Raw genomic sequence first — 17561 nt, 5'->3', positions numbered from 1 at the left:
GTCCTGTGTACGCAGCGTGGGGAGGGACGAGTGGAGAAGCAGAAGAGGTGCTTTTCACGGAGACCAGGGAGATGCTCGACAGCCCCATTTGAACTGGATGCCACTGCTGGCCACGCGTGGGGAAAGTCTGCACGAGCTCACCTTCAACACTGCTCAGCAGGGGTGGCCTTGGTCTGCTGGATCCCCGCGTCTACGAAGCACCTGTGGCCCTGTGCTCTCCGGAGGCCGACGACTGTTGTCAGCAAAGGCTCGGCATTCCTGAAAGCCAACGGTCATGCTGGTCTCTTCATTCCCAGGAAGCTACAGCAGCATTGCCACCTTCTGAACTCTGAACTGTGTCTTTAAAGCACTATTTTAGCCCAGAGCCTCTCCGAGGAACCTATGCAGTGAGTAAACCTCCTGTTGTTAAGCACGAGGAACCTAAAGAGGAAGTGCTATGACCAACCATCTCTGATAATCAAGACACACAATCAAATAATGTAGATGACATCAGGCATAAAAGTCTGCGTCAATTTTAACAACTGAAAAACCTTACACGATAGTGTGACACCCCTAAAAATTGGTTCTCACCAGCTATAACCGAAGATTGATTTTATTTATCATTTTTTACAGACCAAATACATTATAAATATTACAAACCTTCAAAAATTAACAGATTAATCATAATTTCCTTTAAAATGTACATACTGTCACTCAAAATTTTCACATTCTAGGATATCAATAATTACATCCTCTTCAAAGAGAACAGCACACAAAATATTTCCTGTCATAAAAATCTTTGCTAGCAAATCAGCCTTTAAACTGTCCGCAGCTTCTAGAATTTTCTTATACACAGCACGGGGAAGATGAGTGATTTTGAAAATGGAGAGAAGCAAAAACAAGGACAGCTTTGAAATGTGCCTGCCTGAGATGAGATGGCCACTGTGTGGCCCACAGAACTTGGAGGCTGACCAAGGATGATCTTTATCAGACCATGTCTGTGAGGCAGACTTGTTCTGTCCAACTAAGAAGTTCAAAATTAAGAACAGCTCCTACACACTTCCAAATGTCCAGGGAAGCATCCAAAGGATGTCTGAAAAGAGATTACCATTCCCTTAACCTGTATCCCCACCCCTGCTAAAAATTCTCAGTGCCTGTCCAGACATTTTTAGGTAAATACCCTTGGGCTATAGATAACCCATAAACAAAAGACTCATTATGCAAGCTGGACAAACAAAATCAAGTTTAAGCCAACAGAATTATGAGTATGATGACAGAAGTCAACTTGCTAATTCCTGGAGGAAGTGACAAGAGCAAGAAGATGGCAATAGAATAAGGCAATGTTACAGACAGGCTTTGGTAACGAATGAACTGTTAACAGAAGGCACATGGCTATTGAAAAAAAGCCAAACTTCAGTGAAGTCTCCTGACCTGACCTAGTTTCCACGGACCAGTGTTTCAGCAGGTTTGCTAGCTTCATCTGAGTTTGAAAATGGAGTGAAGAAACAAACAAGAAACAGAGAACCAAGTTCATTCGTTCTCTCCCTCTCCCGCTCCTCCCCCCCCCCTCTCTCTCGCTCTCTCTCTCTCTCTATATATATATATCTCCAGCAGGGCCTTCAGTTAGATAACTGGTATCTATCAAGAGTTGCAAACTTACATGTCTACAGAGGCCAAGTAAGTAATACGAATGAGGGAACAGGCTGGGACAGGACAAAAGGGAATGTATGTCTGTACTGCACCAGCGAGAGCAAGCCCTATTCACACTATCCACCCCTGTGGACCACACGAAACACATGTGCACAGTGTGCTCAGCATAGACTGTCAGCGTGCCCCCCTCCATCTTAGACTGACGGCTTCTTATCCACAAGGACGGAAACGGATTTGTCACCATCTCTGCTGTCCACTATAACCAGGATCAAGGGGTCACATTTTAGACAGTGACTCACTTAAATTCAGCATTCTTACCTCTCTCCTGAGAGAAACAACACAATACTTGTAAGCTGATGATTTTCCACATTTGAAAAATGCAGAAATTTTCAAAGCTCATTTTACTTTGATCCTTCAAAGTAAATGGGGTTCAAAAGTAAGGGTTCTACATGATTCCAAAAGTAGTTAGGTACGGAACAGGAGTCTTGACATTGAAATAAAACAGAAGACAGAAGTGGAGACGTACAAAGAACCCCATCGTGGGGTCTTGTAAGATGACTGGGATATTCAGCAACTGTCAACAGCTCGTCCCCAAGTGGAACTTTTTAAATTTCTCTTGTTGGAGGGACAAAAAAACTGAAAAGTCCCCAGAAAGTTTTAAGAGCTAAGAAAACATACACAAACACACCCACATACACATGTGCACATGCCCAACAGAATTATCTAGTGTCTCTGGCGTGCGTCTCAGTCAACTACCTCATTGGCCAAACTGAGCTCCGCAGTGAAACTGAGCAGTTACCTGTGCAACAGCAAAGTTAAATGTAAACATAAATAGCAACGGGTTTTTCAAAAGGCTCGGTGTTACTATCGTATGTTGTCCAAATAATGCACTTCTGGATAGAGACGGTTAACAAGAAGGGCCAGGAAGCTCTTCCCATCTTGTAGACAATGGCCAGGAAGGTTTATAAACTGCATGGCTTGCGATATCTGATCCTGGTATTCAACATACTGCTTACTTGTTGTCAAGGATTCAAGCGCATTCAGAGCCTAAAAGACATGGAAGGAAAGGGTTAACCACCTAGCTGCATGGACTGTGATGCCAGCAGGTGTAGCACAGTGACTGTTATCATCTGGTACAAGCGCGATCCCCAGGGGAAGCCTACAGAACTGGAATTAGAAGTCTCAAAGGCAGGACTGACTAACCACAAGCAGGAGGCCAGCAATCCATGCATGTGGGGCTTTCGCCACCTTCTCCACCCAGCCTTCCCGCTTCCTGGCCTGGGCTACTTCCCAGCCCTTCCCCACAGACGGCCACTGATGTGGCCAGGCTGGCCTGACTGTCCCCAGGGCCCGCAGTGGAGCATCTGCTGCCTCTCTTCTTGGCCCGAACAGGAAGCCACAGGCACCAGCTGCCTGTGAGGCCTGTTTGATTTACTGTTGGGTTTATTCTTAGGTTACATGATAACGTCATATTAAACTGTCTGACCAAATGAAATTCAAAAGAAACCAGTGAGTGGCTAAGCGCTGATGAGGGTAAGCAATAAGGTCGTTCTATCAGCCAACAAGCATTAAGTAGAGATCAAGCTCCTGCAGCTTCTGCCCAACAGAAACGACAATGACATTCCCATGCCTCTCTTCAAGAATAAATAAACAAAACACTTTTAACGCTATAATTCAGAATGGGGGAAGAAAAGAGAAAAGAGTGTAATGAGAAATCAAATCAAAAAATTGGAACAATGGTTCTTGGGGGTGGGGAGTTTTATTTTCCAACTATGCAAGACCACCTACCCCCAGAATTCTGAATGTGAGCTGTGAAGTACCCCAGTCCTGCCCGTCATTTATTGTGACCACTGAACTACACAATATGGATTACAAGATGGAATTTGCTTGGCTCAGTGAACAAGGAGGGAGAAGACTTTTTTGAAGACGGTGAACTGGCAGCTTAAAAATAAATTACCAGGGAGTTGAAGACAGAAGTCTTAGGGTTGAAAATGTTTAAACAAGTAAAGGGATTTTGGTACCAGGCTAACTGCTGTGTGAACAGAGTTCACGCTAAGAACAAGAATCGATGGGGACAAGCCCTCCCATTAACCATAGTGTGTGTGTACGTGTGTGTGTGTGTGTGTGTGTGTGTGTGTGTGTGTGTCTGCGCGCCGTGTTTCCCTGATGTAGCCGGACAATCAGCTCTAATGCACCTTTTGGAGCAAAAATATAAAACCCGATCTTATTTTACTGTAAGACCCGGTCTTATATGATATAATATAAAACCGGGTCTTATATTAATTTTTGCTCCAAAAGATGCATTAGAGCTGACTGTCCGGCTACATCTTATTTTCAGGGAAACAGGATGTATATATATCTATACATACACATAACACGAAGGCACGATTGAAAGTTAATACATCAGCTTGTGTGAGCGTGCCAACGGTTAGAAGACGAAATGTGTCTCTAATTGCAGCAATAAACATTCAGGGAATGGTGTGGCAGAAGTAATTGCACGTTCTACGGTTATTTCAAATATTTTTTGTGAATTTCTTCAGAGATTATTGCAGAAATTGGATGAAGACAATCTGGAGGAAGTGGGGTTTGTTTTGGACAATGTCAGCCTCCACAAAACCCAGGAAGTACGTGATCTTGTTGGTTAGACAAGACACACTTTATTATTTCTACCACCATACTCTCCAATGATGAACCTCATTGAAAAAGTTTTTTCAAAAATTAAGTTCTGTGCAAGAAACGATTTGGCAGATCCGTCAAACTGTGAACACTTAGTAGATGTTATTAATCATTCTGTTGCAACTATTACTCCTACAGATTGTCATAATTATTTTATGAATATGTATGTATATGAAATTACCATGAGCAGTGGCAGGAGAACTGTTATACATGAAGCTATAAGTAAATAAGTATTTCTGATGGTAAATAAGTATTTTATGTTTATTATTAATTAGATGCAATGAAATGTTTAATTTTAACAATAACTTAATATTGGATTTATTTTTATTACAAAGATTAAGAAAACATTTTTGTGGAAAAATTTGATGTGTAAAAGGATGAACTTGATTTGCAAAAAGGTGAATTTGATTTGCAAAAGGGTGAATTTGGAGTGCAAAACCTGTACTGCTTGACCTTTGACCTTAATAACCAAGATATCACCCTGTAGATGGCTGGCTGAGACATTATAAAGCTGCAATAAAAGAAGAGCTAAGGGGCCTAAGCGTTTACCATTTGCAGAGAGCACTGCAGAACGGTAGGAGCGTGAAGCTCAGAGCCAGACTGGCCAAGTGAATCCTGGATTCCAGCCCCAGCACTTATTAGCTGTTTAATTTGGGACAAATCTTTGTCTCCATTTCCTCATCCATAAAACCAACATAATAAAAGTTCCTTTGTTATGAGGATTAAATGAGTTAAAACTTTAACTCATCAGCACCAAGCGAGTTAAAATTTGGAACAGTGCCTAGGCACGTAGTAAGCACGCAAGAACACCAGCTCTCATTGTATATTTGGTACACCTTTGTCTCTGGACAGCCTGTTTACAGGTGAAAATAGTTACAGGAATGGAAGCACGTGGACTTCTGCGTTTTTAGAACACACTGTAATTTCTCACAGCTACCATTTTGTTCACGTTAGGTTATTCCAACATCACCTAACAGCAGTCAACCTCCAGACTCACAAGAACCATTTCCTTGGTTTCTAATTAAAACTGAGCTAACCACCATTATTTGCAACCGTGGCCTCATCTTCTGTGCCAGTCCCCAGCTCCCAGCATATGGCAGGTCAGCGCATAGTCACATTCAGCAGAACCAAATTCTATCCCAGACCGGCTTGCCTATGGCCTCACTTCTACAATGGCAGTAATAGTGCTGTAGGTAAGTACCTTTACACGACATGGTTTAAAATCTGAGGCGGGCACAGGCATCACCCATTTTCCAGGTAGTGCCACACTAAAGGACACGCTACGCTACTGCAGATCATCGTGGCATCAGGTGTAGACCAGCTGCCACCTCCCCACGCCCAGGGAGGGCCTGGTGGGAAACTGCTACCCCTTCATTGTAAAGCTGTTTGTACTGACCTGCTGAGCTTTGGGGGTGAGATATAACTCAGAGCCAGGCTTCAAACGGATCTGGTCCTCGGCTGGAACCTGAACTGAAAGGAAGGCAGCCATGCTTCGGGCAATCACTCGGAACCTTGGGAGGTGTTAGAGGGAGGTCAGAAGAAGGAAATGACTATTAAAGTAAGCATTTTAAAGTAAATACCACATTTTCTGTGAAAAAAGACCAACACATTCCCAGACCTACTGTTGTTTTCAGCCTCTTCGGGAAAATCTTGTATAGCATGAAGTAGGAGCCTCAATTTTCCCCTCCAATATTAATGCCCAAACAATACGAGCATCATTCAGACTCATGAATGAAAGTGTTGGCAAAGATGTAGAATAACTGGAACTCTCAGACAATGCTGGTGTGAATGTAAAAAACGGTGCAGGTGCTGTGAAAACGGTTCGCAGGTCCTCAGTAAGTTAAACAGAGTAACGATATGACCCTGCAATCCCACTCCTGCATATATACACAAGAGCACTGAATAGAGGTGTTCTAATAAGAACTTGTAAATGAATTTCATAGCAGTACTACTCATGATAGCCAAAAGATTGAAAAAAACACCCAAATACCTATCAACTGACGAGCAGATAAACAAAACATGGTATATCCACACCATGGATAAAATATGGATAAGCCTTGAAACTTTATGCCATGGGAGAGAAGTCAGATACGAAGAGGCCACATATTATATGATTCCATTTATATGAAATACCCAGAAGAGGATACACACAGTCAGAAAGTCAATTAGTGGTTGCCAGAGACCTGAGGGGGGAGGAAGGTGGGGAGTGACTGCTTAATATGGGGTTTCTTTTTGGGGTGATGAAATGTTCTGGAACTAGATAGTAGTGATGGCTGCAACAACACTGCGAATGTGCTAAATGCCGCTGAATTGTATGTCTTAAAATGCTTACCATGACACATTTTATGTTATGTGTATTTTACCCCAATTTACGTGAATCAGAATCACATAGTCCTGATAAATTCGACCATAAGCAAACAAACATGATGTTAACTGGTCAGAACGAGGTGGCTCCCAAAGTTGCAACAACAGGATGGGCTATTCCACAAGGATGATGCCATCAGAATGGTAGGAAAACTCTTTTCAACACTGGTAAGGGCTTTAAACGAAAACCAGGATGCAAATAAATATTACAAGGTAAAATGGGAAGCTGATGGCAAATTCTTTCATGCCTTGGAATTTCTAGCAACAAAAATCTAGACTTGTTTCTCATTGCTTATCCTTCTTACCAATTCACTTTAACTCATCTTGACTTCACGGTTCTAGGAGGCTGAGTCCCCCCTGGCACCTGACAGCCTGACAGAGCACAGGCAGTGGGGGAAGCTGACTGGGGTATTTCGGCCTCACCCTGCACACCACCACTGGCTCCAAGGCAAAAAGTAATCAGCAGTGTGGCCAGGTTACCAAGTCAAAATACAACAAGAGATACTACTCAAAACACATTCTTCGAACACAAAGACAAAGTTGTTTTAAAATGAGAAAAAATAAACATGTTTTTTAAAATATAAAGAAGTGATCAGGCTCTGTTTTGTTTTTTTGGTTTTTTTTCCCTTAATCTTTGGGGGTAACCCTAGCCCATGTCAAAAACCTACTGAAGTATCACAATACCAAGGTAGGTGCAGACACTGAGGCCCATTTAGAAGAGTGGTGGCAGCTGCTTCCTTACCTGTTAGACAGGGGCGATTTCCGGCCAAACCCAATCGCCCCCAGAATCCCGGAGCTGAGCCGCTCCTCAGCCAGCAGGCTCTGTCTGCTCTGAAGCATGAGCAGAATTCGAATGACAGATTCTGTCAAGACCGAGTCATTCTGCTCCGTCTGAATCAGGGACAGCTGCAGGACTTGGTGCCACCACAAAAACAGCTTTGCCTCTTCCTGCACAGACCTGGGTGGGGGGAGGCCCAGGAGGAAAATAAAATTAGAAGTGGGGTTTTTTTCTATTCCCATTTAACTGAAAGTCCACATTTGAGTTTTAAGTACAAGGGGCATTTAGTGCTTTTAAAGCTTAGGCTAACAGGTAACAATTTATTGAACTCTTATTACATGCCAGACACTGTCACGTAGCTTCCTGTTCTGTCACTTAGTCCTCTTAACAACCCTGCAAATATTGTTACGGCTGCTGAACTGATAACGTGCTTCAAAATGCCTGTTTTAGGAAATAAAAAACCTGCTCAGAAAATTAGCCCACGCTAGTCAAAATCTTTCTAAAGCAAGTGTCACTGCACCTCACAGCCTTGTTTGTTCCTCTGTGTCCCTTGGTTCTGTGTACTTCAGTGAACGCTGACTTCAGCCCTACATTCCCCTCTTTCCAAACCCAGTGGGTCTGACACGGCAGCCAGGGGGCCAACACACCTTGGATACACTTGTTCCAGCCACTTGCTTAAGAGGAGCAGAACTTTCATTTCGTTCCTTAGCGTCTGTTCGCTGTTTAAACACTGCAGCAAGTAGACATAAAGAGTCAAGTAACTGCCAAGGGACAGGCACTCCTGCAGAAATTCTTCTATGGTGAGCTCAGGGACTTGAAGGGACACGAGGATCGGGCCCCATCCTAAATTCTGATTGAGGGAGCCTAAGGGAAAAAAACACCAAAAGGAGACAGCAAAGTAAAAACCAGGTTCAAATGATTTAACTGGTCTAATGAATCTCTTCACTTTACACTGCCTGTCAAGGAAACATTGCCCTTGTTGGCTCCAGACGCCCCAGAAGTGAAATGTGCCTCGCAGCTTAGACTGGAAAGCCCTCAGGCTAAATGCCTGTGCCCTGCTAGCCACGTAGACGGTTAAGAAATCAGGACTAAGTGCTGCAGTTTTGTCAATCACCTTTGTCATTATATTATGATCATGAAATCACATGTAGACACTCCCTGTCCCAGTCATCTAAAAGTTTTAGCTTTAATGCCATTTATAAGTATGTTATGAATACTTGGTGCTTTTCCAAGAGACATTATTATTACTCTATCCATTTCACAAACTGAATAACACGATGTTGATTTCAGTAACATTACAAACATTTAGAGCATATCCCAGTGGTTCTCACTTCTTCGGGGGAACGAGGGTGGGTGACATGGTGACATGCACAGCACCTCCCATATGGATTCATGGATTGTCAAGGGCAGAACCCAGACGCTTCCTGGCGTTCTCACTAACCCCCTTCTTCCTCTCCTGCTGTGTGCGCTATGACGTGTGTCTGCATGTCATGGTTGAGAAGTGTCTTCTGAGCAACTCTTCTTGACAAGCCAGGTTGTTTCCAGAATGTGAGAGTTCAGAGATAGAGAACTCTAAGGAAGGTCGGGGTGGTGGGGTGTGTGTGTGTGGGGGGTTGTTGTCGAGGGAGCTTGACCTCTTCGTAATAGTTTAAAAGATGTGACAAGAAGTAATAAAAAGACTGCAAACTCAATTGAACAAGTGACAAAAAACAGAGGAAATGAATATGGTGGGTCATTACTCTATAGACTCTGGCTTACAGCCTTTATTTTAGGAACTATGACATGATTTGCCATCATAAAATGGTTGGTCTATACTCCAAAACCAGTGTCCAGTGAACGAGACGTTCCCTCCCTTGAACTGTGATTGTACCAACAGACACGGGTCACAGGCTCTCATGCTAATGGCAGACCCTTATGAAAATGACAGGCTACGTTCCTGAAACAACAGCATCTAGAGAGCATGAGCTGACCGTCCCCTTACCTTCTTTGAAGTAGGCCGTGATGCAGGCTTCCGTGGCCTCCGCCATGTGGCGGACGGAGGCCAGGCTCTGGCAGGCAGCCGTGAGGAGCGGCAGCACCGCCAGCCCCTGCACTTTCTGCTCGACCCAGGCCCGCACGCTGCCCCAGAGGAACTCTGCCGTGGGCACGGTCGCGTTATTCATCATCATCAGGACTTCCATAAAGAGGCTGCTGAGGGCCATGTGGCGGGTCTGGCTGTCCATGTCTGCAGGGGACAGACACACACGTGTGACGGGGTGCCGGAATGGCGATAGGCATGGGATCAAGGGAACAACAGGGCTTTAGTCCTAGCTGCTCTCCGGGCCCATTTTACAATTCTGTGCCTGATCTCAAGGGCCCAGAAGGAAGACTCTGGATGGTACGCAGCTTTTCAGGACAGGATGTGGCACCTAAGTCCTTTGTAAGAGCAAAGTAGGAACGATTGCAAGATCCCTGGTTACAGTAGGGTGGCTGAGCAATATTTTAATAAACAGGCAGATCAAGCTGGCATGAAAGAGTGACTTATTTATCAGAACATGCTTAATTATTCATTATTGCCCAACCTTTGCTCATTTGGAAAACCAAATACACAGATCTCAGTTGTCATTTCGTAAACTAATTAGACACAATACCTCCACCCCCACCACTGCCAAAGCTGCCAATTCTAGAACGATTTACACAGAACAGTTGTTGTTTAAAATGAAATATAAAAAGGAGGAGGAAAAACCTTTTTAAAGGCTCCTAAGAGCAGCTTTTATTTTTTTTAAATAAGAAAAACAGACACCAAGTAATATAAATGGGTCTTTCCAAAACATTAAAATGTGAAAAGAGGATACTACACAAGAATAAAAGCCAATTCATTTTACAGGAAAAGTGCAAATGAGTTGGTTACTAAGGTAGATTCTTTTACATTCAAAAACAGAAAATCCATTTCACTGCGAGTGTGTGGAGAAGCTATTCAACAGGTATTAGGTTGGTGCAAAAGTAATTGCAGTTCTTGTAATTATATTTAACCTTTTAAACCGCAATTACTTTTGCACAAACCTAACATAATTTTTCCCAACTATTTCTAGCTCTCCGAGTTGGGTGCTTTTTTTTTTTTTAATGGAATAGTGTGTGGCTTTGTCACACCAAGGCTTCAGTATTTGGCAATGAAGGTAGGGAGGTCTTATTACTCATCACACCCATGAGACCAAATTCACCCACTTGTACGGCATTAAATCACCCCTAACTCAATGTCATTAGAAGACCTACTTATTATCAAGCAAGGACTTCAAAGGCTTATCTCCGAATTTCAGATGAATAGTAATTTAAACTTTAATATTACTTTTAATTGTGACTCATAGGAACAAAAAATGACTACAAAAGCCTCCTAACAGATTTCAGCTTCTCCCCTTCCTATTAATCACAACACAGCCAACAAATGTTTCTTAAAAAAGAGATCTGATCCCATCATTCTGATTAAGACCTTTCTAGAACACCCGTTTCTCCTTTGCCTGGTCAGCTGTTACTCAACCTTCATGGCCCAATCACATGATCAACTCTACGTTTCTCCAGGATTGCCTGTAATTTTTCTTTCTTTTTTTTTTAAAACATTCACTGAGTATTGTGACTTGCCAAGTTGATGCTACATCTTAGGTCCATTATCTCATTGCGTACTTACAATGTCTACATGAAACAGGTACGTCATTCTCCACGTGCCCATTACATCCAGCTGTGCTGTTCAGACCTCCTACGGGCGTACTGATTTTCTGTCTACTTGATCTACCAATTACTGTTTGACACGTGTGTCAAAATCTCTCACTGTAGTGAATTTGACATTTCTCTTCCTAGTTCTTTATGCATTTGCTACTGTTATTAGGTACAAAAAACTGAGAATGATTATATCCACCTGGTGACCTGAACCTTTTATCAATTTCCAAAGACTCTCTTTTATCTTTACTAATGTGTCTTATTTCTTATTTATTTTTGTCATGCAACTTCAGGGAAGGAAACACACTAGAGATCATTTGGCTCTGTAATACTTTCTGCCTTATAGTCCTATCTGTCTAATATTAGTATAGCTATGCCAGCTTTCTATTTTAATATTTGCCTGATATGGTTGCCTTATGGAAAGCTTTCTACAACCTATGTTTTAGATGTACTTCTTACAAATAACTTAAAGAAGGATGATGATGTTTATTAACCCAGTATCACAATCTCTATCTTTTAACCTGAACATAGGTCCATTTACAGTTACTGATATATTTGAATTTTACCATCATATTTTGGTTGGTTTCTCACCTTCCCACACTTTTCATGCCATCTTTGGATTAAACAAATTTTAGCCATTCCTTTTTATCTGCCTATACTACCTGAGAAATTATATATCTTATTTCTATTCTTTTTATTTATTTTTTTTAAATTAAATTTATTGGGGTGACAATTGTTAGTAAAATTACATAGATTTCAGGTGTACAATTCTGTATTACATCATCTATAAATCCCATTGTGTGTTCATCACCCAGAGTCAGTTCTCCATCCATCACCATATATTATTTCTATTCTTTTGGTGAATTTCTTAGAATTTTTTTAACATTCACATTTTATCAAGGTGTAAAGTTAATCAATTTCTTGACCCTCTCAAACAATACTAAAACCTTAGAATGTTTTTAACTCAACCTCTTTCCTAACATACATACTGTGCTCATATAATTTAATTTTAGCTTTGCTTTTTAAACCCCTAAATGTATGATTATTGTAGTTTTATATGGGCATTTTTTGTTTACACTTTTCCACTTTCTCTGCTTATTATTTTTTCTTGCAATTCAAGCTTTATACTTGGGATCACTCTACTTCTACCTAAAGAACATGCTTTAGTATTTCCTCCAGTGATGTCTACTGAGACAAACACCCTCTGTTTCAATGAAAATCTTTACTTCATCCTCTTCCTTAGAAGATGGTTTTTCGTTTACCATTCTGGGTTATCAGTCATTTCCCCACAGCATTGTGTTGTTACTGAGAAATAGGCGCTCAGCATAAATGTTGTTCCTCTGTAGGTAACCTGTCTCCTTCCTGGATGCAGAAGTTGTTTCTCTGTCCCCAGTGCTTCCGTAGTCTCACTATGTGTGTATAGTGTGCGTTTCTTTCTATTTATCCTGCTTCGGATTTGCTGGGTTTACTGAATCTAAGGACTGTTGTCTTCCTCAGCCCTAGAAAGTTCTCGGCCTTGCTGTCTCTTCAGTTACTGCCTCTCCCTAAATCTGTATCTCCTCTCCTTCTGGAATTCTGATGAGATGAGTAGCTGTGCGTTAAATCTTCTGTCTATCCTCTACGCCCCTTAAACTCTCTTTTATACTTTTCCTCTGTCTGTTCCACATTCTGGGTATTTCCTTCAGATTTATTTTCCAGTTTACAAGTTTTCTCTTCAGATAGGTTGAATCTGCTGTTAAACTTTTCCATTAAATTTTTATTACAATTTTTATATTTTATAGAAATTTTCTATTTTTCATTTCATATCTGATTATCTCTCATAGCTGCTTATTTCTACAATCCCTTTTTCCTTAAAGATATTTTTCAAACCTCTTATTTCATCAAATACAGTGGTACCTCGGTTTTCGAACGTAAGCTGTTCCAGAAGACCGTTCGAGTTCTGAAATGTTCGAAAACAGCCAACAGCTAGGCCTCAGGATCTTGTATTCCGCTGAAGCCGCGTGACATGTTCGACTTCCGAGGCGTGTTCGAAAACCGAAGCATTTACTTCTGAGTTTATGGTGTTCGTAAACCAAAAGGTTCGTCAATGGTGACGTTCAAAAACCAAGGTACTACTGTATATTAAAATGTTTTTTTGTTTACTGTTAATTATGCCAATATCTAAAGTCTTTATATGTCTGACTCTGTTGACTGTTGTTCTTTGCTGACTCACTCGTGGAGCCTTATTTCCTCGCATGTTTTATGACTTTTTTCTTTTTTTTTTAATTGTGAGTTAAGATTCCTTGGAACTCTGAGAACTGAGTTGAAGATGGGTTTCTCCAAAAAGGATCTGTGGCTGCTTTCTGCCGGACACCTGGCGGCACAGCCAACGCAGAACTACTTTAATTTCTCAGGTTGAGGGATGGGGGCGGCAATCTAGGTAGTATGAGTTCTTACTGCAAACCCACATGAGGACCAGCTTGTACTTACTAATTTTCAAAAGAGGTGTCTTTGTCACCACCACACAGACTTCTGATCCAACAGCAAGGTCAAACAGAAAATTGTCTTTGTTTTCCTCCCTGAGGGGCAGGTTTACTTCTAGCTCTTCCTTACACTGAAGATGCCATCCTGTGGGATTATCAGTCGTCTAACTCAGCCCTCAATCCAGTTAACCTCACACCAGCATCTGATAGCATCAACCCGTCCTCAGGTTCTTAATGCTCATGCCTCCCCCCAGTGCTGCGATAACACAGCGTCCGTAGGGTCCAGTCATCTCTCTGACCACTGCTTCTCTGTAAACAGGAATGACTGACTGTGTCACAACCATCTTCCCAGTGTCACGACCATGTCTTACACACAGCAGAAGTTCATTTACAGAATAAACACATGACCTTCCAGTGGTCACTTACCGTGCGGGTTAAAGACAATGATATCATCTAAGAGCTTAGACATTTCCTGTTCTAGGGCTGCTAAGGTGATTTTTCCATTTTGTTCCAGGGAACTGAGGAATTGAACCATCTGATGAATGAAGGCTCGGCATTTTGGAACTGCATCCTGACAATAAAAAAAGGATCATTCAAACCAATCCATGCAAGCAGTGTTAACTGAGGATTCCCTAGGAGCACGGCACTGACTGCTTCGGTGGGGAGTGGAGAGGACAGAGCAGGAAGCCACACGAAGGAGTATCAAAGGGCCTGTCTCTAGGGATCTGCGGATCTGCGGTAACACTTAGACTAGAACCTATGTTCCCTGAAATTCCGGTAGAACACACTTCCTTTTTTACCACATTAATAACAACATTAACCACACACTAATTACTTGCCAAGAACATTTCCAAAAACTTTTACGTTCATTATCTACTTTAATCCTCACAACACCACTTTGAGGCAAGGTATAGTTTCAGATCAGAAAACCAGGCCAGAATGGCAGTGAGTTGGGGACCTGAGTTTTTCAGACCTCAAACTCATTCATGCTCCTAACTTCCCTGCCATTCTGGTGCCAATGGCATTCAGATCACTAAACCCAACAGCCCACTGATGGCCCGTAATCCTTTTGGCCTCCTGTTAGCATGTGACACTGCTAGTAAATAAAGGCTTACTAGCGATAAATAGAACTAAAAGATCCTAGCAGCCAAAATACAAGTACACGTGACAGACCTCCTCCCACTTTCTCAGTAGCACTTATGCCATCACCAGTCCTGAAGAACACTCTCTGCCTTCTAAAGCACTCACTCAACTTACAAGATGCTTCTGGCTGTCCGTAGGAACGGAAAGGCCTGCAGTCACTTTTAGGAGCTTCACGATTAATTCAGCAGAAGATTCCTTTGCCAGGAGGATGGATGGCTGATAATGGCTGCTGAAATAACTTAGCACGCTCTGATATGACACAATATCCACAAGATGCCATGAAAGTGAGCTTGTCTGGCCGAGGAGACTAAGTAGAGGTGAATCCTAAGAACGAAACACATGTTCCTTTAGTTCCAAAGCTGCCGTTTTTCCAGAAATACGTGTCTCTAATTCATCTACAAAGTGAACTGTGATAAGCATAGAATAGTTAAGATGTCAAATAAATATATCTACTCAAGTTAGGAGTACCAGTGAAAGTAATAAGCAAAGTCTTGGCAAACACACATTAAAATTTGTAAGTATTCAGAACCCAATTTTCAAAGGAACTTTCTGATCTGGTGTTACAACTAGCAATTCATGAGATATAAAATAAACCTGATTTTTATATTCTGACTCAGTGTGGTTTCCTTCATAATCTGCAATTTGATTATGACCTACCCAAGAAAATCAGGCATCTAGTTAAAAAGACACATCCCACATGCCAAGAATATATTCGCACTCCTAGAGACGTTAGAGAGACAACTAACAAATGACAACTTCATACACAGTGAGGCTCCGGGGAACCTTGCCAAGCTTTATCACAGGCTCTCCACACTTACTGTTTGGTCTACCAGTTGGTCTTCCTTTGCCAATAAAATCATCATGAAAAGGAGGCAGACAATCATGCTCCGGGTCTCTGGGTGGGGACTGGGACTCCAGGCATCGGAGAGGACACTGACCCAATTGACTTCACAGAGGACAGACCCCAAAAACAAGAAGCAGCTCTTGGGGCTTCCTCGTTCCACCTACAAGGAAACAAATTAAAGCCAGCGTTTTGCTTTAAGCTGTCTATGTATCTTGAAAACATACATAAATCCATGTTTACTACATTACAGTTTTAAAAATCCACTTTTTCCCCCAGATTATAAAAGAATCATCCATAATCCTAGCCCCCAGAGGTTTAGACTTAACATTTATAATATCTTTCCTTCCATGCTCAGTGCACGTGTACATTTTTCAGCTTGTTTGGAGTTCATTGCTTATTCCACTAATTCTTAGCAGGAGAGAAATGAGCTTGCCTGGCTCCAAACAGGGTGGTAAATCCCTGCCACAGTTAGTCTCACTGGTGCTGAAGGACGCGTATCACAGTCCTGAGATGTGCTGGGACAGGACAAAGGTGGAGATCGACTAGTCAGTAGTTCCCAAAGCTGAGCGTGTATCAGAACCATCTGGAAGACTTACTAAAACGCAGCTTGTGGGGTATCGCCCCTAAAATTTTTCAATTCCTGCATCTACAGTGGGTGCAGAAACGTGCATTTCTAACAAGTCCCCAGGTGGTAAGGATGCTGCTGGCCCTGGAATCATACTTTGAGACCCACTCTATTAGTATATATACTTTTACACTGCCTTTCTAGTGCAATGTTATGTTATAAAAAATATCTCCGTATCTTCATAATTTCTGATAACTACATAATATTTAACTAAATTCTATTTTAAATTATTAGGGATTGGGGGTGTGGCATATGTATTATAAAGTGTATGATCAATGTCAAAGTTATCTTTTATAAGCTTATTTCAAGTCTGTTTAAATGAAAACACGGCCAGCTATAAAGTTTTCCTTTCAAAATGAAGGTTAAAAAGCTCTACTCCACTGACAACATCACAATCAGGAATTTGGTGACTCGTGTCCTCCCATTACTAACACCATTATACCATGCTAACTACTTATTCATTTTCCTTTCAGAAAACGATTCTTAATCATCCTTTGTCATCTGTTCTCTATGCTCACCCTCAACACCCTCAAAAGATGTACCTTAGTATGCCAACAAGACACATAGAACTACAGGTTCCAGCTCCTGGGCAGCTCAGGGTCGTCTAGCATGAGACTGAAACTCCTAGAAACACAGTCTACACATCCCTTTAGAGACACTGCACTGTGCATCATATTGGGAAGGCTGCTCTCTTCCTTAAATGCTGTCTTAGAGCTCTTCAAACAAACATTCCCTTCCATACTCATACTAGTGATGAATATCTACTTAGTGCCTGTCTCCTGGACCAAAGCTCGCTACAAAATCACGCTTAACCTTGGATTTCGCTAAGACAACTGTCCTCAGCTTTCCTTAGAGCTCCAGAGGAGTGGCTGACAAGGGCGGCCCTGGGTGGAGTCTCCATTTAAAGCACCAAAAATCTACAGTACCTTTTACTACTTGTCATAAATATTGTGTGTCTGTAGTAATTAAAGCACTTAAGGTGCCTCAATAATAAACGTGACATTAAGAGGAAACACAAAAGAACTGATAACCATGAACAAATAAACTGAAACAATCATATAAAGCTAAGATTACATAGGGTTTTGTTTTTTTAAATAGAAAGTTAATAAGAACAACAAAAATGCCTGACTGGTATGTGACATTACTGTGCCTGATTTTTTTGCAACAGTTGCTTCTACTACAAAGACTCTTTACACACTTAGTGGCACTTCCCAAGCCATCTCAGGTCTTTACACGACTATGATGCATCAGACTGTTACACACACTTGTGTCTCCTACGATCTCATGACTCCCTTGCACAATGGCTTAAAGAAACTAACGGCTTGAGCACCAATTCACGTTTTGCTTTAA

At 41.8% G+C, this 17561-nt stretch overlaps 1 protein-coding gene across 2 annotated transcripts in view; it reads right to left on the bottom strand.

Moving 5' to 3' along the window:
• Positions 1-1568: 1568 nt before the first annotated feature.
• EPG5 (ectopic P-granules 5 autophagy tethering factor) overlaps positions 1569-17561 on the bottom strand; it is a 97003-nt gene continuing 81010 nt past the window's right edge. For both annotated transcript variants that reach the window (XM_019739694.2, XM_019739695.2), the window contains exons 37-44: positions 15561-15746; positions 14857-15066; positions 14026-14170; positions 9429-9671; positions 8095-8311; positions 7412-7627; positions 5702-5816; positions 1569-2676 (exon numbers count right to left, since the gene is read on the bottom strand). In XM_019739694.2, the coding sequence (XP_019595253.2) occupies positions 2494-2676; positions 5702-5816; positions 7412-7627; positions 8095-8311; positions 9429-9671; positions 14026-14170; positions 14857-15066; positions 15561-15746 (1515 nt within the window). In that variant the 3' untranslated portion in view covers positions 1569-2493. The remainder of the gene's footprint in view (positions 2677-5701; positions 5817-7411; positions 7628-8094; positions 8312-9428; positions 9672-14025; positions 14171-14856; positions 15067-15560; positions 15747-17561) is intronic.

This window comes from Rhinolophus sinicus, linkage group LG09 (genome assembly GCF_036562045.2).
Source record: "Rhinolophus sinicus isolate RSC01 linkage group LG09, ASM3656204v1, whole genome shotgun sequence".
NCBI lineage: Eukaryota > Metazoa > Chordata > Mammalia > Chiroptera > Rhinolophidae > Rhinolophus > Rhinolophus sinicus.
Note: the sequence above shows the minus strand (reverse complement) of the source record. Positions and strands in the feature narration are given on the sequence as shown.